The following is a 15941-nucleotide window of genomic DNA, read 5'->3' on the forward strand; positions in this document are numbered from 1 at the left end:
GGAGGAGGAGGAGGAGCAGCAGCAGGCTGGGGAGGAGCAGGAGGAGGAGGAGGAGGAGCAGGCTGTGGAAGAAGAGGAGGAGGAGGAGGAGGAGCAGCAGGCTGTGGAAGAAGAGGAGGAGGAGGAGGAGCAGCAGCAGCAGCAGCAGGCTGGGGAGGAGGAGGAGCAGCAGGCTGGGGCAGAGGAGGAGGAGGAGGAGCAGCAGGCAGGGGAAGAGGAGGAGGAGGAGCAGCAGGCAGGGGAAGAGGAGGAGGAGGAGCAGCAGCAGGCTGGGGAGGAGCAGGAGGAGGAGGAGGAGCAGGCTGTGGAAGAAGAGGAGGAGGAGGAGGAGCAGCAGGCTGTGGAAGAAGAGGAGGAGCAGCAGCAGCAGCAGCAGGCTGGGGAGGAGGAGGAGGAGCAGCAGGCTGGGGCAGAGGAGAAGGAGGAGCAGCAGGCTGGGGAAGAAGAGGAGGAGAAGGAGCAGCAGCAGGCAGAGGAAGAGGAGGAGCGGCAAGCAGAGGAGGAGTTAGGGGGATGACTGAAATGAGTGTATTGAGAGGAGGACATAGTTTGGATGGAAGAGGAGGACGTTGGGGTGAGAAAAGAGATGGTGTTGGAGACAGGCAGGAGAGGAATGAAGGCAGGTCAAATTCTACAAGCAGAGTCGGGCCACCACAGGGTCGTGGGCTGAGCTATAAAACACTGAAAGAACTCTCTGGAAAAGATCCGTCTGCAGTGGCCATCACCCTGTCCGCTCACCCTGCCCTGAAAGAGGTCCTGCATTGCACAGATATGAGGCAGGACCTTATTGAACTCCTCTGCCTGGTGCTGAGTAAAGCCTACAAATCTCACGCAGACAGGTGCACCCTGCAGCACCTGGCCGGCATCATAAAAGATTCAGGGTTCTTCCGCACCGTCCTGCCCCACTATCTGGGGGGCATGGTGTCAGAGTTCAACCCCGTCCGCAGGGCGGACTACCCTTTGCACATGGAAAACATCTTGACCATTCTGTCACAGGTAAATAGTGGAAAGAATGAATGGACGAACCAATCCGTTAATTCAGCTAAAGGATAAATTAAGTAATGCATGAAAAACACTCAGTGAGTTTGCATTAAACTAATTAAATGGACCCAGAAGAGCTGCCTTCAACGACGGACGCAAACAAAGTCCAGCAAACAATGTTGTGTTCCTTGTTTTTGCCTGATTATGCTTCTTCTTTTTTTTTCTATCAACAATTGTTGAATTAGTAATTGAAACTCTTGTAGTTGAATATACTTAAACTATTTATCCTCAATATTATGCTCACTAGGTCCTCAGCATCTTCCCTGCCAGCTCGACCCAGGCTGTGAGTCTGATACTGACGATGCTTAAAGCCTCCATCGACAAACTGAGGGCCTTAGGGGTGGACATCCAGCCTCAGACGGAGGAGAGCGTGGAGAACATCGAGGTCCTGATCAAGCACCTCCAGGAGAAATCCAGGGACAGAACCCTGCGCTCGGACAAGGACACGTATGCCCTTCTACCCACAGCAGGTGATAACCCAGATCAGGGCCTCTTATACATCTCTTTACTACAAATGCTGTTTTTTCAACACTGCAGAAAATATTTTAGTTTTTAACGATTGCCGCTCAATGTCATATTCATGTGATTTATGATACCCAGATGAAGATATGCAACCGGATTTCCGGACCATACCCATCTACCCAACGCCTGAGGAGCTCCAGCTGGAGCAGAGGCCCTTCCTTAGAGCCAACCTCACCTCTCAGCGCTACACGAACACCCACCTCTACCTCGACACGCACTTCCGGCTGCTGAGAGAGGACTTTGTGCGGCCACTCCGTGAGGGGATCCAGCAACTGCTTCGATTCCAAGCGGAAAAAGGAGGGGGCGACGATGGGAGCCAAAATCATCTGAAGACGAAGCAATTTGATGACATCCGAGTGTATTTTGACACCAAACTGGTGGTGCCCAGGTGCACGCCGGCTGGCATTGCCTACGTAGTGCAGTTTGACATTCAGCCACTCAAGGTTAGTCTCGCGCTCTTACATATTTTAAGCGATACAGTATTTTGCTTGTTGAATGGCAAATTGAAAAATGCATATATTAACACGTATATGAATCTTTGCTCCATCTGTCGTACAGTTCGTGCGCTGGCAGAACTCCAAGAGGCTGATCTTCGGTTCCCTGGTGTGCTTGTCGTGTGATAACTTTGAGAGCTTCCTGTTTGCCACAGTGTCTGATCGGGATCCCAAAACCTTAGAGCAGGGACTGGTCCAGATTGCCTTTACTGAAGAGAGCAGAAGCAAGTTGGCCAGAATTGAGGTGGGCAGTGAAGTGTGTGTGAGCAGGATGCATGGAGTTGCGGTCTAATATCAGCCACGTCTTCTGCAAAAAGCTATCGCTGAAATGATTGGGTACATTTAGCTAAAACACTGAGAGGGGTTTCTAATAAGTCCAGTCTTCACTGATACACAAGAGGTGGACAAAATATTTAACACCCCTCCTAGTATAACTGTATGGCACCACAAAGCCTGCAAAACAAGGTGAATCAACACATTGTAAAGACTAACTTCCTAACATGCAGTATGGGGGAGGGGGGGGGGATTTATGCCTTTTTTATGAAACTGACGTGCAAAAAAAACTAAACGTTATTTTTTTCTCACAGAAAGATCAGTCGTTCCTGATGATTGAGACCACTGCCTACTTTGAGGCCTATCGGTATGTTCTAGAGGGCCTAAAGGAGCAGAAGGAGGACGACCTGCCCTTTCAGAGGTAGTGTGTGTGTGTGTGTGTGTGTGTGTGTGTGTGTGTGTGTGTGTGTGTGTGTGTGTGTGTTTGTGTTGCAGTTTTTACATTCTACAGCCAAGGTCATAGTTTTGATATAATCCCACAGCACTTCAAAAAAAAACAGTTCAAAGTTGTTTTTTCAAAGAGAAGCTGGGGGGGGTTAGGTATGATTTAATTATATCGCCACAGTTTTCCAAAAAGCGATCATGCATGAATAAGCTCTAAGGTTTGGTTTTTGTCTCTACTCCCAGTGCCCTCCACAGTTACCACAAAGTCATGTATGACATGAGACGCTTTGTTGATACGGGACTCTCTTTTGTGAACACCTGAAATGACTGTTTTGCCTTCAGAGGTGCACCATGGGACTGATCACGAACATGGGTGTATATATTAAAAACAGTTCTTCTTTCTATCTCACATTTTCCTTCTTTTTTTTTGCCTGATGTTGGATGCTAATTTGTGTCGGTGGTGTAAACAGTGCCTCTACTTCAGCTGAAGATCAATTCTGCAGCTCTCCCACTGTTCTCCTTCACCCCTCCAAACTAAACACATGCTGCTTTTGCGCTTGTATTTAAAGACCATGTAGAAAAGCACACTCTTCCTCTTACAAATGAGAAGTTTAAATAGCCGACAAAATGCACTTTTTGTTGAATTCAGTACACCCTGGTTTTGCAGCTAAAGCCTTACTTTGCGAAATCATTGTCAGACGATAACCACTGGGTTCTGAATTTGCATATCGGCCAATTGTCTATTACTGAGAAGTCTCTACATCCTCCTTTCACACAGATGGTAGATGCAAAGAGTAATCCTCCTATCCACACTGTGTCCAGGTACATCGTGGAGTGCAGCACAGATGTGGAACCCCCGGCTTATCTGCGAAGAAGAGATAAATATGACCTGTCATCTGTTGCTCACCCTGACCATAAGCCCAAGGTTAAGCCCTTTCACAGCCTGGTGGCACGGGCCTGGCCGAGGAAGGAGGCGCTGGGGCTGGATGAGTCTCAGATGAGAGCCTTCCAGCTGGCCCTCACAAATGAGCTCACCATCATACAGGGACCTCCTGGCACTGGTGAGACATTGTTGGAAGGAGGACTTCACTGATGTGAAATGTGTCTTCAATTAACGCACACAAATCCGGCATCTTCCATTTTCTCAGGAAAAACCTACGTTGGCCTTAAGATTGCTCAGGCTCTGTTGACCAATCAGGAACTTTGGAGAGATGGCCGTGACGCAGCTCCAATGCTGGTAGTGTGTTACACTAACCATGCCCTGGATCAGTTCCTGGAGGGTAAGCAGTGGTGCCAATATGATCAAATCTAGTTGACATGTTGTTTGAGTGGTTTTGGATTTAAAACAAAGAAGTTTATTTGTAAAACAAATGCTGAAACCTTTGCTAATGCGCCTGTTTCACATTTTATTTGATTATTTATCTTTACAAACTGACCTTGAATGGGCAATGTAAGACTAATAAGCTCTTGTTTTGCCTCTGCTTCTAAAGGTATTCATACCTTTCTGCCAGAGGGATTAGTGAGGGTAGGAGGGCGCAGCAACAGTGAGATCCTGAGGCGTTTCAATCTCAGGGAGCTGACCCACTCGCCTGACTTCAAACGAACGCTGCCGTCTGACCTGCAGCGTGCACACAGTCAGGTGAGCTGCCTCACCTGCAGCGTGAACTTGATGCTTCGAATTCCTCCACACTTATTTCTCTCATGCACAGCAACATGTTGAGAATATATGAAAGGATAGAACGTGTTTACGTAATTCCTAATCATTTTTGCCTTTTTGAGATTCTGTAAAAAGTCTTGCGTTTATCATGTTGTCTGTCATGTTGTTGTGTTATGCACATTTCTGATCTCATCTTTGTCTGACAAAGGCTCTAATGGAAACCAAAACACAAGGAAACCGAGATTTACTTGGAGAAAAACAACCAGCTTTATTGTAAATAATAATAATAATAATAAATCAATTTTCTATAGCGCTTTTCAAGATACCCAAAGACGCTTTACAGGGCTGAGACAAATAGAACAAACAAACACAAAAAGTAAAGTAACCATACTGCTCGTTTAAGGGGAGGCAAAAACATAGTTTTTTCAAAAGCCACTAACTGAACTTCTGGTGTTCTCCCAAACTAGAGACACTCCAAGTCATGCTGGGGCAAAACATTCAGGAGAAACAAGTCTCCAAAAACGGTGTCGCCGACCTGCGTGTCTCTGCTGCACACTTTGCTCCTCTGGTCCTTCTCCTTCCTTTTGATGAGTCATTGATTTCAGGTGCTCCACTCCTACAGCCGAATGCAGCTAGAGGGGAGGGAGAGCACCAGAGAGAGAACAAAAACAAACTGAACAATACGGCACATGCAGGGCCTCCCGTCATAGTCGGTGTATCGCATTCTTTTGTGATGTTGCCACCTAATCACTGTCTCCATAACCTGTTACTCAGGTTTTCAGGCAGCTGTGTGAGGAGGAGAGGGCCATCCAGAGCCAGAGCATGAAGCTGGAGTGTTGTCTGAAAGGCGTCCTGCGGGAAACCTTCTTACAGAACGTCATCTCAAACGGACACTGGGACAGTCTGCACCAGCGACCGCATGTGAGGAAATGAAACAGAAACATTCTGTGTCCATGTGTAGACTGATGCAAAACTCATCGGTTCCTGTTCGTGCAATGATTTGTAGACATGGGGAGATTTTTCGACCTCGGGCGAGAAGAAGTCCAGCCTGATGATGGATTGGTTGGGTTTGGGTTCCACCGTCTTCCTGCAGAGGGCGACAGAGAATGCAAATAGACATGACGGTAAGGCTTTCAATGCAATGAGCACTCCACTGAAACCGATTCAAGAGGATCTGACAGTTGCTTCCTTTTCACTGACTGTTTGTTAACGGCACCTCAGAACTGATACTTTTAGCATTACAAGATTCCCTCCACAGAGGCCGTCACATTTTCCCATGAAACAAGTGAAGACTAGTATAGCACTGCTCACATTCACACGGCTGCATTAGCCGTCTAACCTTGCCTTGTAAACGCATCACATTATTTTTAAGTAACGCCGTCAAAGGGATTTTCAACCATCAGACACGTAAGACCTGTACTGTCCTCACCTGTTGACTTGCACTCAACCATCACAGATATGGCTGAGAGAGCAGAACAAATGGATTCCACTTATAATATTCAACTGAAATGTTTTGAAATGACCTCAAGGAAAATGATTTCTGTAATTATGTGCTGAGATGGAAAATGTGACTTCAGGGAAACGGAAGCTCTTACTCTTAAGTGTCCCTCTTCTTCAAAGTAAATTGATGTGATCGCTGCCCGAGTCATGAAGTAACTTTCTTTGGTTTCCCTCCCAGTCCACAGCATCGTGTATGAACACCAGCCACTGAGCCAGATAGCCTGTGCAGCGCCATGCCGGCAGTCTCCAAGCCAGCTGACATGACAACTTAAGCGCTTTAAAAATGGCAAAATGACGATCAAATTCTTAACCCTCAACGGCTCCAGCTGGATTTTGTAGTTTAACAATAATAAATAATCCAGAACCCAGTTCAGACAGACCAGTCTCTGGGAATTATATAAACCATCAACTTCTACCATTTATCGACTCATGTTGTCCTTTTTTTTTTATTTTTTATTTTACGACCTTTTCTTGTGTGTTATTACGATTCCATGCAACTTTATAAATCGTCAATGAAAACTAAAATGCAGCTCATTTATTGTACCGGTGAATGAAACACCGATTCTTACTCCAATGTGTCGGATGCAGCAGCAGAGGAACTGTTGGAGTCGGATGACGGGGACGACCTCATTGTCATCGCAGAGGAAGCAGATCTGATCCTGGAAGAGCGCTTTATCGAAGACAGCGTTGATCACAGAGATGGCAAGAAGAACGGAAACATGGATGAGGCTGTCCGAGCAGTCGGGGAACTGATGCTGGCTATGAACCTGGAGACCGACGAAGTACAGGCTGAGCAGAGCGAGGAAGGCTTTCAGGTAACGTTTCTCATGTGGTGATTGGAATGGATTTAACATTTCATGAGTGTTTTTGCAATTCCGGTTCAATCACACAACTTGATTATCAATGCAATTACTTGTAGTTTAAGAGGAGTACATACAGTATAGTAGTATATCTAAGAGCTGTCCAATGGAACCGTATCAGGTGCTGCACTACACTTACCCTCTGGTTTTACATTCACTATTTCTTACGAAAATGCATCATGTGGGTGTCCTTGGGGGTCTAACGACTGTGCTGAGTGCATTTCTCTGCCATAGATCTATATCTTTATACCTTTTCAAACGGTTTCTTTACAACATGGCTGAATACACTTCTTCTGTGTCATGCTGTCCAGTTGTCACACTTCACCCTCCATTAAGCTACAGCTTACACTTAAATGGTCATTTTGACGTCAATTAAAGAGCAACAAAATGTTACCACATTGGGTAGGATACCAAACCGTTCATAAATTGAGGTTCTGATCTGTGCAGCTACAACGGCACCAGAAGAGAAAGTTGAAGAACCGAATCAGGACCGAGCTGCGGAAGAGCTCGGCCATGACTAAAACGGAGGAAGATGCTGTCTTGGATGTTTGGACCCTGAGCCAGCGAGACAGATGGAGACTCTATCGGTACGTCTGCATCTTTGTTTCACTAACGATGTGCCTTTTTTCTTCCCCATCACTTCTCCTGGTACCCGTCTTACATTTCTCTTCCTCTCATCCCCCAAGCAACCTCAGCCTGGTAGAAGTAGTCTATTCCCAGTGTGTGTAATTAAATCCACTAATCACCAGGAAAATGTCTCCCAGAGGATCTTCTCACCTCAGAGAGCCAAGACATAACAACCTAACAGGGCTACCAGGACTCTTGTTGATATAGTCGTAATTATTATTTAAACTGACAAATGGGGCAATTTCTTTCCAAAACTGATATGATACGTCTCCCTGTAATTGCTTATCCACTAGTAACACGTACCACAGCATTGTTGTTGTTTTTTGAGTTTTAGATGCTGAGCAAATAATGAGTGTTCCGGTCTCCAGACTGTCAGTTGTCCCAATGTTTTGCTATTAATAATTTGTGCCTGCAGGTTGTGGGTGGCACGCTACAGAGTAGAACTTCGCACCATAATCCAACATTCTGAAGAGGACTATCAGAACGCCGTGGACAGATTGGCTGACGTAAAACGTCATCAGAACCTCAGTCTCCTCAAGAAAGCCACGGTACGGTATACGTGCAGGATTGTATAGTCTGAATGTATTTCTTTTTGTAGATTTAGACAAAACTTTAAGTAAAACACTTCTTGAATTTATAGGTTATCAGCTTTATGTAGCCTTCAGCTTAATATGCGGAGAGGATAATGAAGCACATTGCTTTACTTCCACTTACTATCTAAGTTGTTCTTGTTGCCTGAAAGATACTCTTTAAATATTTCATATATTTACAAGTCCGGACTCGTGTTTACTGCACGCAATGCGCAAACTAGTAGACGGAAGCAAAAACATTTCAGTAGGGCCTCTGTGGATCACTGTGAACGATGGTATTAATGACACTAAGGTGAGGCTGCCACCCAGTCAGGGGAGACTACTGCGCCCGTCCAATAAATACTCCGGCGCTGAATTCCCCGACCCCCCCCCCCCCCCCCATAAAACTGCAACCCGTCACTTCTACACTTTCAGTTTTTCTGCTGATTTAAACAAACAACATATAACGTGTGCAATTAGCAAGCTTTAGGCAGATTTTGTTCCCTTTTTTTTTTTTTTTTTTTTTTGGAGAAGCCGTTTCCTCCTGTTCCCAGTGTTTGTGCTAAAATACAGTTCTTGGCTGCAGCTTGATATTTAATGTGCGTCCCGGCAGGTTATTGGCATGACTACAACAGGGGCAGCCAAGTTCCGTAGAGTTCTGCAGATTGTGTGTCCACGTCTGGTGATTGTGGAAGAAGCTGCCGAGGTTCTCGAGGCTCACACCATCACGACGCTGAGCAAAGCCTGCCAGCACCTCATCCTCATCGGAGACCACCAGCAGGTACGGACCCACGCGGACGAACAGGGCAGCTATTCCTAAACTCTCGGGTGTCGTCTCATTAAACAATTTGTGCACTGGTGTGTTTTATTACACCATCTTCTTCTGACTAAAATGTACAGGAGAAACCTGTTCAGAGGGATTTCGTTGTCAGTATGTTTGTGCGTGTCGCCTTGAGGGAAATGGCGAACAAAAAAAAAAACATTACAAAAGATATAGAGAAGAGTGATATGCTGGACATCAGTAGACTATTACGACAACTTGTCGAGGCCTGCCAAGGACATATGGCCGGGCAGCCTGTCTAGCAATCTGCGCTGCACACAATTCTCTCGCACCGTCTCAATATTCTGTCCTGGTCTCTTGTTGCTGTGTAACTTCTGTCTGCTCTTTCTCTAATATTTGCTTGTTGTGCTATGTTTATGCATGGCTTTATGAAGGCATTTGAATCTACAAACAAACCCGACTTCTTTACAGTTTGCACTGAAAGTTTAGCGAGTACAAGAATGGAATTCAAAATGGAAGTTGACTTGAAAATTGCATTTATTGTAACCCGGGCTTGGAAATCCATAGTCATTTTTAGATTATTATTATTATTATTATTATTATTATTATTATTATTATTATTATAAAAGTAATTCACCACTGCACCGGAGGCTCCCTTCACTGTTTCACACAAAGTGCAATTTAATGTGGAAAATGAATGAATCAATGTTAAACTATATCTGAATTATCAATTTAAACGACAGAACAATTAAATTAGTACAGGTGTGATTTAAAAAAAAAAATGTAAACAAAGCCACCAAGATGAAGTATTCTGACGGCACAATTATGTGTAGTTGGTTTGTTTCATGGGTTTATAGCCATTTTGATGACATTTTATTTTGATTCTATGACCCAAGTGTTCGGCGCTTTTGTTTTTTTGCGTAACCCAAACTTGAATCCGTGCATGTAACTGAGGTGGATGCATCACACTTTCCGAGTAAAATAAGCTTTGGCGTTGTTGTGCTGTTCATTAATCACAGGTTTGGTGTTGCATCGCGCAGAACACAATGCATCTCATTTATACGAGAATTTGTCTTGCCTCCCCCACACCCCTCCCACATACATGCACAATCACACTCTGTCCTCGAGCTAAATTAGGTTTGCACACACACACGGACACTTGCGCGCGCACACACACACACACACAAACTCACATTTTCTGCACAGTCAAAACGGTGAAAAAAAAACCTCGACGGGAGAGGAAAAGAGTTAGAGTGCATTTGCATACATCCTATATTCCCATCCAGCCACCCTGAAACAGAAACTCGTAGCAGAATATTGTTAATCCCGTCCAGGCTTACCACTGTATAGACGGGTGCTTCCACCTGTGTCTAGGAACTGTGTAATAAGTGTTCACTAGCATTTACATAACTGTAAAAGGTCTGATCACCATAGACATGTGTCCATGACAGTCATCCCTCACTTCTATGGTTATGATCTAGGGCTCCTTAAATATGCTAATTTAAGACAGTAAACCTTCCGAATTGATGTAATCACCACTGGATGGAACAAGATTTATTCATTCGGCTAAAAGAAGACCACATGTTCTCAGTTTGTACGAAATAAAAACGATGCCATTATTTGAAACCGTTCCGTAATAATTCATGAAGTTTAAAGCATATGGTAAACACTTTTTAAAATTTTTTTTTTTCCTTTAGCTGCGCCCCAGTGCCACAGTCTATGACCTCGCTAAGAACTTCAACCTGGAGATGTCCATGTTTGAGCGGCTGGTGAAGATGGAACTTCCTTATGTCAGACTCGACTACCAGGTCAGTGTTTCTGCATCCGTTCAGTTGTTTATCTTCTTAAAGGATCTGTCGATGAATCCAATGTAGACATGGTGAGATTATTCAGTGAAAGACCAAGTATGTTTGAGTCTCTATGACGGGTTTATCTGTGCTTATGTGTTGTGTTTGTTCTTCAGCATCGTATGAGGCCAGAGATCGCCCGTCTTCTGACTCCACACATCTACGCAGAGCTGGAAAACCATCCGTCTGTGTTGAACTACGATAACATCAAGGTGCATATTTTATTTTCTCTCCTGCTGCGCATCCAGCAGTGGATATCAGTTTACTCTCTTGCATGGATAAAAAGCATCTGCATAGTTACTTGAATACATATAGATATTGTGAGTCACTGTTGGGCAAGATTGAGAAAAATATGATAAAAGTATGTTGTAAATATCAAAGAATGACATGGAATATAATATATTAAATGCTGTTTTACAGGGCCTTGATACCAATTTATTCTTCATGGAACACAACCACCTAGAAGAGCAGATCAAAGACGGGAAAAGCCATCGGAACCAACACGAGGCGATGTTTGTAGTCTCTCTTTGCCGCTATCTTATCCTTCAGGGGTACAAACCAGAGCAAATTACCATCCTCACAACATATACCGGGCAGCTCTACTGCCTGCGCAACCTTATGCCTGCCAACCAGTTCACAGGGGTCAAAGTGCACGTAGTGGACAAATACCAGGGAGAAGAGAATGACATTGTTTTGTTGTCTCTGGTCCGCAGCAACCTGCAGGGTAAAGTTGGCTTTTTGAACATTCCCAATCGCGTCTGTGTAGCCTTGTCTCGTGCCAAGAAAGGCCTCTACTGCATTGGCAACAGTGAAATGCTGGGCAAAGTCAAACTGTGGAGCAACATCTTCCACACCTTGAGGGAGAAGGACCAGATTGGAAACGCTCTGACGCTGTGCTGTCAGAATCATCCAGATCGACGGGTGAAAGCGGCTCACGCCGACGATTTCAAGCAAGCCCCCGAGGGAGGCTGCATGAAGCCCTGCGAGTTCCGTTTGGATTGTGGCCACGTTTGCGCTCGCGTCTGCCACCCTTACGACCCCGAGCACAAGGAGTACCAGTGCCTCAAGAAGTGCCAGAAGACTTTATGCGATCTGGGACACAGGTGCCCACTTGTGTGCTTCAAAGAATGCCCAGCGGAATGTTCAGTGACTGTTGAGAAGATCATACCCCAGTGTCAACACGCACAGGCGGTTCCTTGCCACCAGGACCCGCAGACATTTACATGCCGGGAGCCATGCACGAAGCTGCTTCACTGCGGACACCCATGTGAATCACTGTGTGGAGAAGCATGCACCCTCAGTCGGTGCAATGTGAAGGTCCCCATCGCACTGAAGTGTGGCCACAGCCAACAGGATTCGTGCTTTTACAAAACGCACACACAGGAGCCTGAATGTAGGACCCCTTGTGAGGAGCAGCTTAAATGTGGCCACGCCTGTCGCGGTAGCTGTAGCCGGTGTTTTCAGGGCCGGTTCCATTCCCCATGTCTTCACCCCTGTAAGCGTCTCCTGATTTGCTCTCACATATGCCCGGCGCCCTGCACTCGTGATTGCCCCCCCTGTCAGAGACCGTGTGAGAACTGCTGCGTGCACAGCAACTGTACGAAGCCTTGCGGACAGCCCTGCGCTCCGTGCGTTGAGCCCTGCGCTTGGCAGTGCCCTCACCAAAGCTGCAGCATGCTCTGCCACGAGCCATGCGATCGTCTGCCATGCGACCAGCCCTGTGCCAAGACCCTGGATTGCGGCCACCGATGCATAGGTCTGTGTGGAGACAAATGTCCGAGCAAATGTCGCGTTTGTAATCCCGACGAGGTCACAGAGATTATCTTTGGCACAGAGGATGAGCCTGAGGCTTACTTCATTCAGCTGGAGGACTGTAAACACTTCTTTGAATACACAGCCATGGACCGCTACATGGATGCCAACCAGCAGGCAAATGAAGGCGAGGACGAGGCCATTAAGCTGAAGGAATGTCCCAAGTGTACAGTTCCAATCCGCAAGAATCTGCGCTACGGATCTCACATCAACCGCTGTCTTGCTGAGATTGAGATGGTAAAGGTCAAGATAAATGGATGTCAGGCAGACATTGATGAGCATAGGGAGACCCTTCACAAACAGTGGGCGGACAACCTTCTCCTCGTTGAAACGCATTGCCAAATGGACTACATGCAAGTCAATTACCAACTGGAAAAAAGCCACCTCACAGCGAAGGACCTATGGACCCTGGAAAACAAGATGGATTTTCTAATAAGAGTTGCAAAGCTGAAGGAGATCCTAAGGGATAAACTGCGGGGGATTCAAAGGTCGACATTGGAAGATAATGTCGAGCAGTTTGTGCGCTGGCTAAATGACCGGGGCCAAAAATTCACAGACCAGCAGGTCTTTGATTTGCAGAGAGAGCTGCAGAGAATCACCCTCCTGATTGAACTCGACGCCCGTTGCAGTCAGGCAGACATGAGAGGACAAAGTGACAAAATACGATCCGAGGTACAAACGATAACGGAGCTTTTGGAAAAATGCGGCCAATTCACTGAGCATGATCAACAACGAGTGACCGACGCCATGAAGGAACTCGACGAGAAGTTCCCGCCCACAGGCTTGGGGATCAATGACGAGGAGCGAAAGATGATCGTATCTGCTCTGAAAATGCAGCCTGGACACTGGTACAAATGTCCCAATGGCCATGTCTACGTTATAACTGAGTGTGGAGGGGCTACGGAGAGCAGACGCTGCACCGATTGTGAAGCTACTATTGGTGGGGCCAATCACACACTGGCTGGTGGCAACCGAGTCGCCTCAGAGATGGATGGGGCGCAGCATGCTGCTTGGTCCGAGACCAACAACCTTCTAAACTTTGATCATCGTGACTTCTGAAAGCCGTTGTAGAGAGGTGCGTCGTTGCCTTCACAGTCCTGGTCTGTTGGTTGCAATACCTAAACTGTAATCACTTTTAATTCATGTTGGACTAGGAAGGCTCTCCACAAAAGTTACTGAGATAATGCAGTGGTCCATTTCACTTTGAGTTTTATGAATGCTTTGTAGTTCTCTTGCGTTTTCATATATACATCCCCGTTGTTTTTGGTCTTTCCCACAAATTCTGCTGTGTATTTGTTTTGATGCCACTTTGTGTTGACGGAAGTTTGAACATTTCCTGCTTCAGACGTCGTGGTTTTGTTTTAAAACTTGCTTTTCTGCATTTGTTCAACCATCCTTGTAAGTAACAGTTGTCCTGTTGTTCAACAATAGGTGGCAGTAAAACACTGTTAAAGAGCTTACAGAGAAATGACATGATAGTTATCATTTTTGCAGCTTGTTTAAACGGAATAAAACTTGTTTGAATGTATTCGCCCATTCTTGCCTTAATTTTACACACACACACACACACACACACAATGTAAGAAATACCAGCAGGGAGAGCAGTGCCTTCCAATAAAAGGTTTCTGCAAATATACACGGAGTTAAACTGTCTGTTTGTATTTTTCATATGGGCCTCCATAGGCAGAGAGCATTAAGCTTAGCAGAAATGATTAACATGTAAACTTGTAATGCTGCTACAAGACGTATTTGTAGAAAAGCTAATGTTGACACGTGCACATAAACGCAGCTCATGGGAATAATCAACATACCATTTTTAGAGCTGCTGTTCTGTAGGAATTTTTTATACATAATGCGTGACAAGAAATCCTCTCCACCATCATTACAACAAATGCTTATCTTTGCTACACTGCTCGCTCTCTTTCTCACAGAGACAACATGAGTTTATCACAGTCTCTAATAGGACGTCATTGGCATTGAAGCCAAATAAACAACCCTGAAATAGCTACAATTCCTCTTCACCACTGTACACTCGCTGAGTTGCATTTTGACATTTTGTAACCGCTTGCATCACTTTATTACATGATGAATGTGTCCCTGTCACAAGACCAGCTCCAATGCAAACTGCGCTGTCTGCAGGGAGGGAAAAAAAAAAACATCCAAAAATGCACTGTCAAGACGAAGTGTTAAAATTGAGCAAACTTTAAAAGGGTGCCACTCTCAGTATTTATAGGATTCAAGCACCCGGCTGAGCGAGAGCTGGACAACAAGAGGCATTGCAGAAAAATGTTAATATCCGACAGAGTGGACTGTCTAATCTATCATGTCGGGTGGCTTTGTGTTACTGTCAGTGCTTCAGCTGGTGTGACCCTGCAATAAAACTAACAAGCCCCCCCCCCCCCCCCCCCAAAATCAAATCACACGCACTGTACATTATGTGGTTTCTTTACTGTCTCTAGCAGAACTGATGAGACTGTGGGCGGAAACGGCACCATTGAAACAGCAGTGATCAGTGAGGGCTGCAGGGAATGTGAAGGGATAAAACGCTTGCAGCAAAGCCAGCCGCACGTTTTAAAACTACAAGAAAGACGACACAGCAGCCGTGTCTGTGAAGCCGCTCAAGGCAGTACCCGGTAAACATGTGCTTATTACCAGACAACGTGATGAGCTCTGACACTGGCAGTGAACAGACCGGCGCAGCAAGACAAAACCAATCAACACTTCTTGACAGAGTATAAACTTATTATAGAAAATTATAGAAAAAGATGATACAATTCAACACTGCTGTCTTTGCTCCCTAGTAGATAAAGAACATTGGCTGTTCCAGTCAGAACATAAAATATCTACCGGTGAGTTCAGACACTGGACCAGAGGGTCAAAGTTTAAATGGAACCTGACTGACACACCAGTACCATGAACATCTTTCAGCTGTTGGTAGCCACTGTGAACAAGCTCAACGTCGTGTTGTTAAAACCATTTCGGGATGAGTGGACTGAGAAATACATACTCATCCTATCAAATGAAAACGAAAGAATAACTTACTTCATATGCAATGTAAACAATGTCCATGGCAAAGAGTGGAAACATGAAGTTCCACGACACCAAACAGGCCCGTTTTGAAAATGTTTCCCGTCAGTGAAAGAGCAAGAGCAGGCGATGGAATCAGCATTTCCCACTATGAATAACTCATACTACATGTCCACCTTTTTCGTCCAGTTTTAAGGATTTTGTTAAACAATAAAGGTGTCACTTCTCCCATCAATGCACAAATGCTTTTAGTTTAGTGTGCAAAGTTCGGAGGTTTTTGGAACTTAATCTGCTCGATCTGTAATGAAACAAATACCCCAGAGATATATACATGTTCAGTAAATAGTCAAACTTCATGCGACTGAGTTTAGTTTCTTCACTTTCCAGCATCCTTGCACAAAAGCTTGGTCTTGAAGCAATACAATCTGAATTTCAGATATCATATTCACCTCTTTGCAGTTCAAATGTAGTCAAAGAAAAAAAGGAC

The 15941-nt window shown here is 45.3% G+C and overlaps 1 protein-coding gene across 2 annotated transcripts; it reads left to right on the forward strand.

Moving 5' to 3' along the window:
* Nucleotides 1-399: 399 nt before the first annotated feature.
* znfx1 (zinc finger, NFX1-type containing 1) lies at nucleotides 400-13955 on the forward strand. Of its 2 annotated transcripts, none has more exons than XM_079295889.1 (17): nucleotides 400-996; nucleotides 1289-1511; nucleotides 1642-2006; nucleotides 2122-2301; nucleotides 2645-2751; nucleotides 3597-3835; nucleotides 3923-4054; nucleotides 4265-4413; nucleotides 5206-5352; nucleotides 5438-5555; nucleotides 6520-6746; nucleotides 7239-7378; nucleotides 7834-7966; nucleotides 8601-8768; nucleotides 10466-10576; nucleotides 10732-10827; nucleotides 11036-13955. In XM_079295889.1, exons 1-17 carry the CDS (start codon nucleotides 514-516, stop codon nucleotides 13484-13486), a joined length of 5469 nt encoding a protein of 1822 aa, XP_079152015.1. In that variant the 5' UTR covers nucleotides 400-513; the 3' UTR covers nucleotides 13487-13955. The 2 variants fall into 2 exon arrangements, with proteins under 2 accessions (XP_079152015.1, XP_079152016.1); XM_079295890.1 differs by having other exon boundaries at nucleotides 6523-6746.
* The last annotated feature ends 1986 nt before the right edge of the window (nucleotides 13956-15941 follow it).

Source organism: Melanostigma gelatinosum, assembly GCF_949748355.1.
Source record: "Melanostigma gelatinosum genome assembly, chromosome: 3".
NCBI classification, from domain to species: domain Eukaryota; kingdom Metazoa; phylum Chordata; class Actinopteri; order Perciformes; family Zoarcidae; genus Melanostigma; species Melanostigma gelatinosum.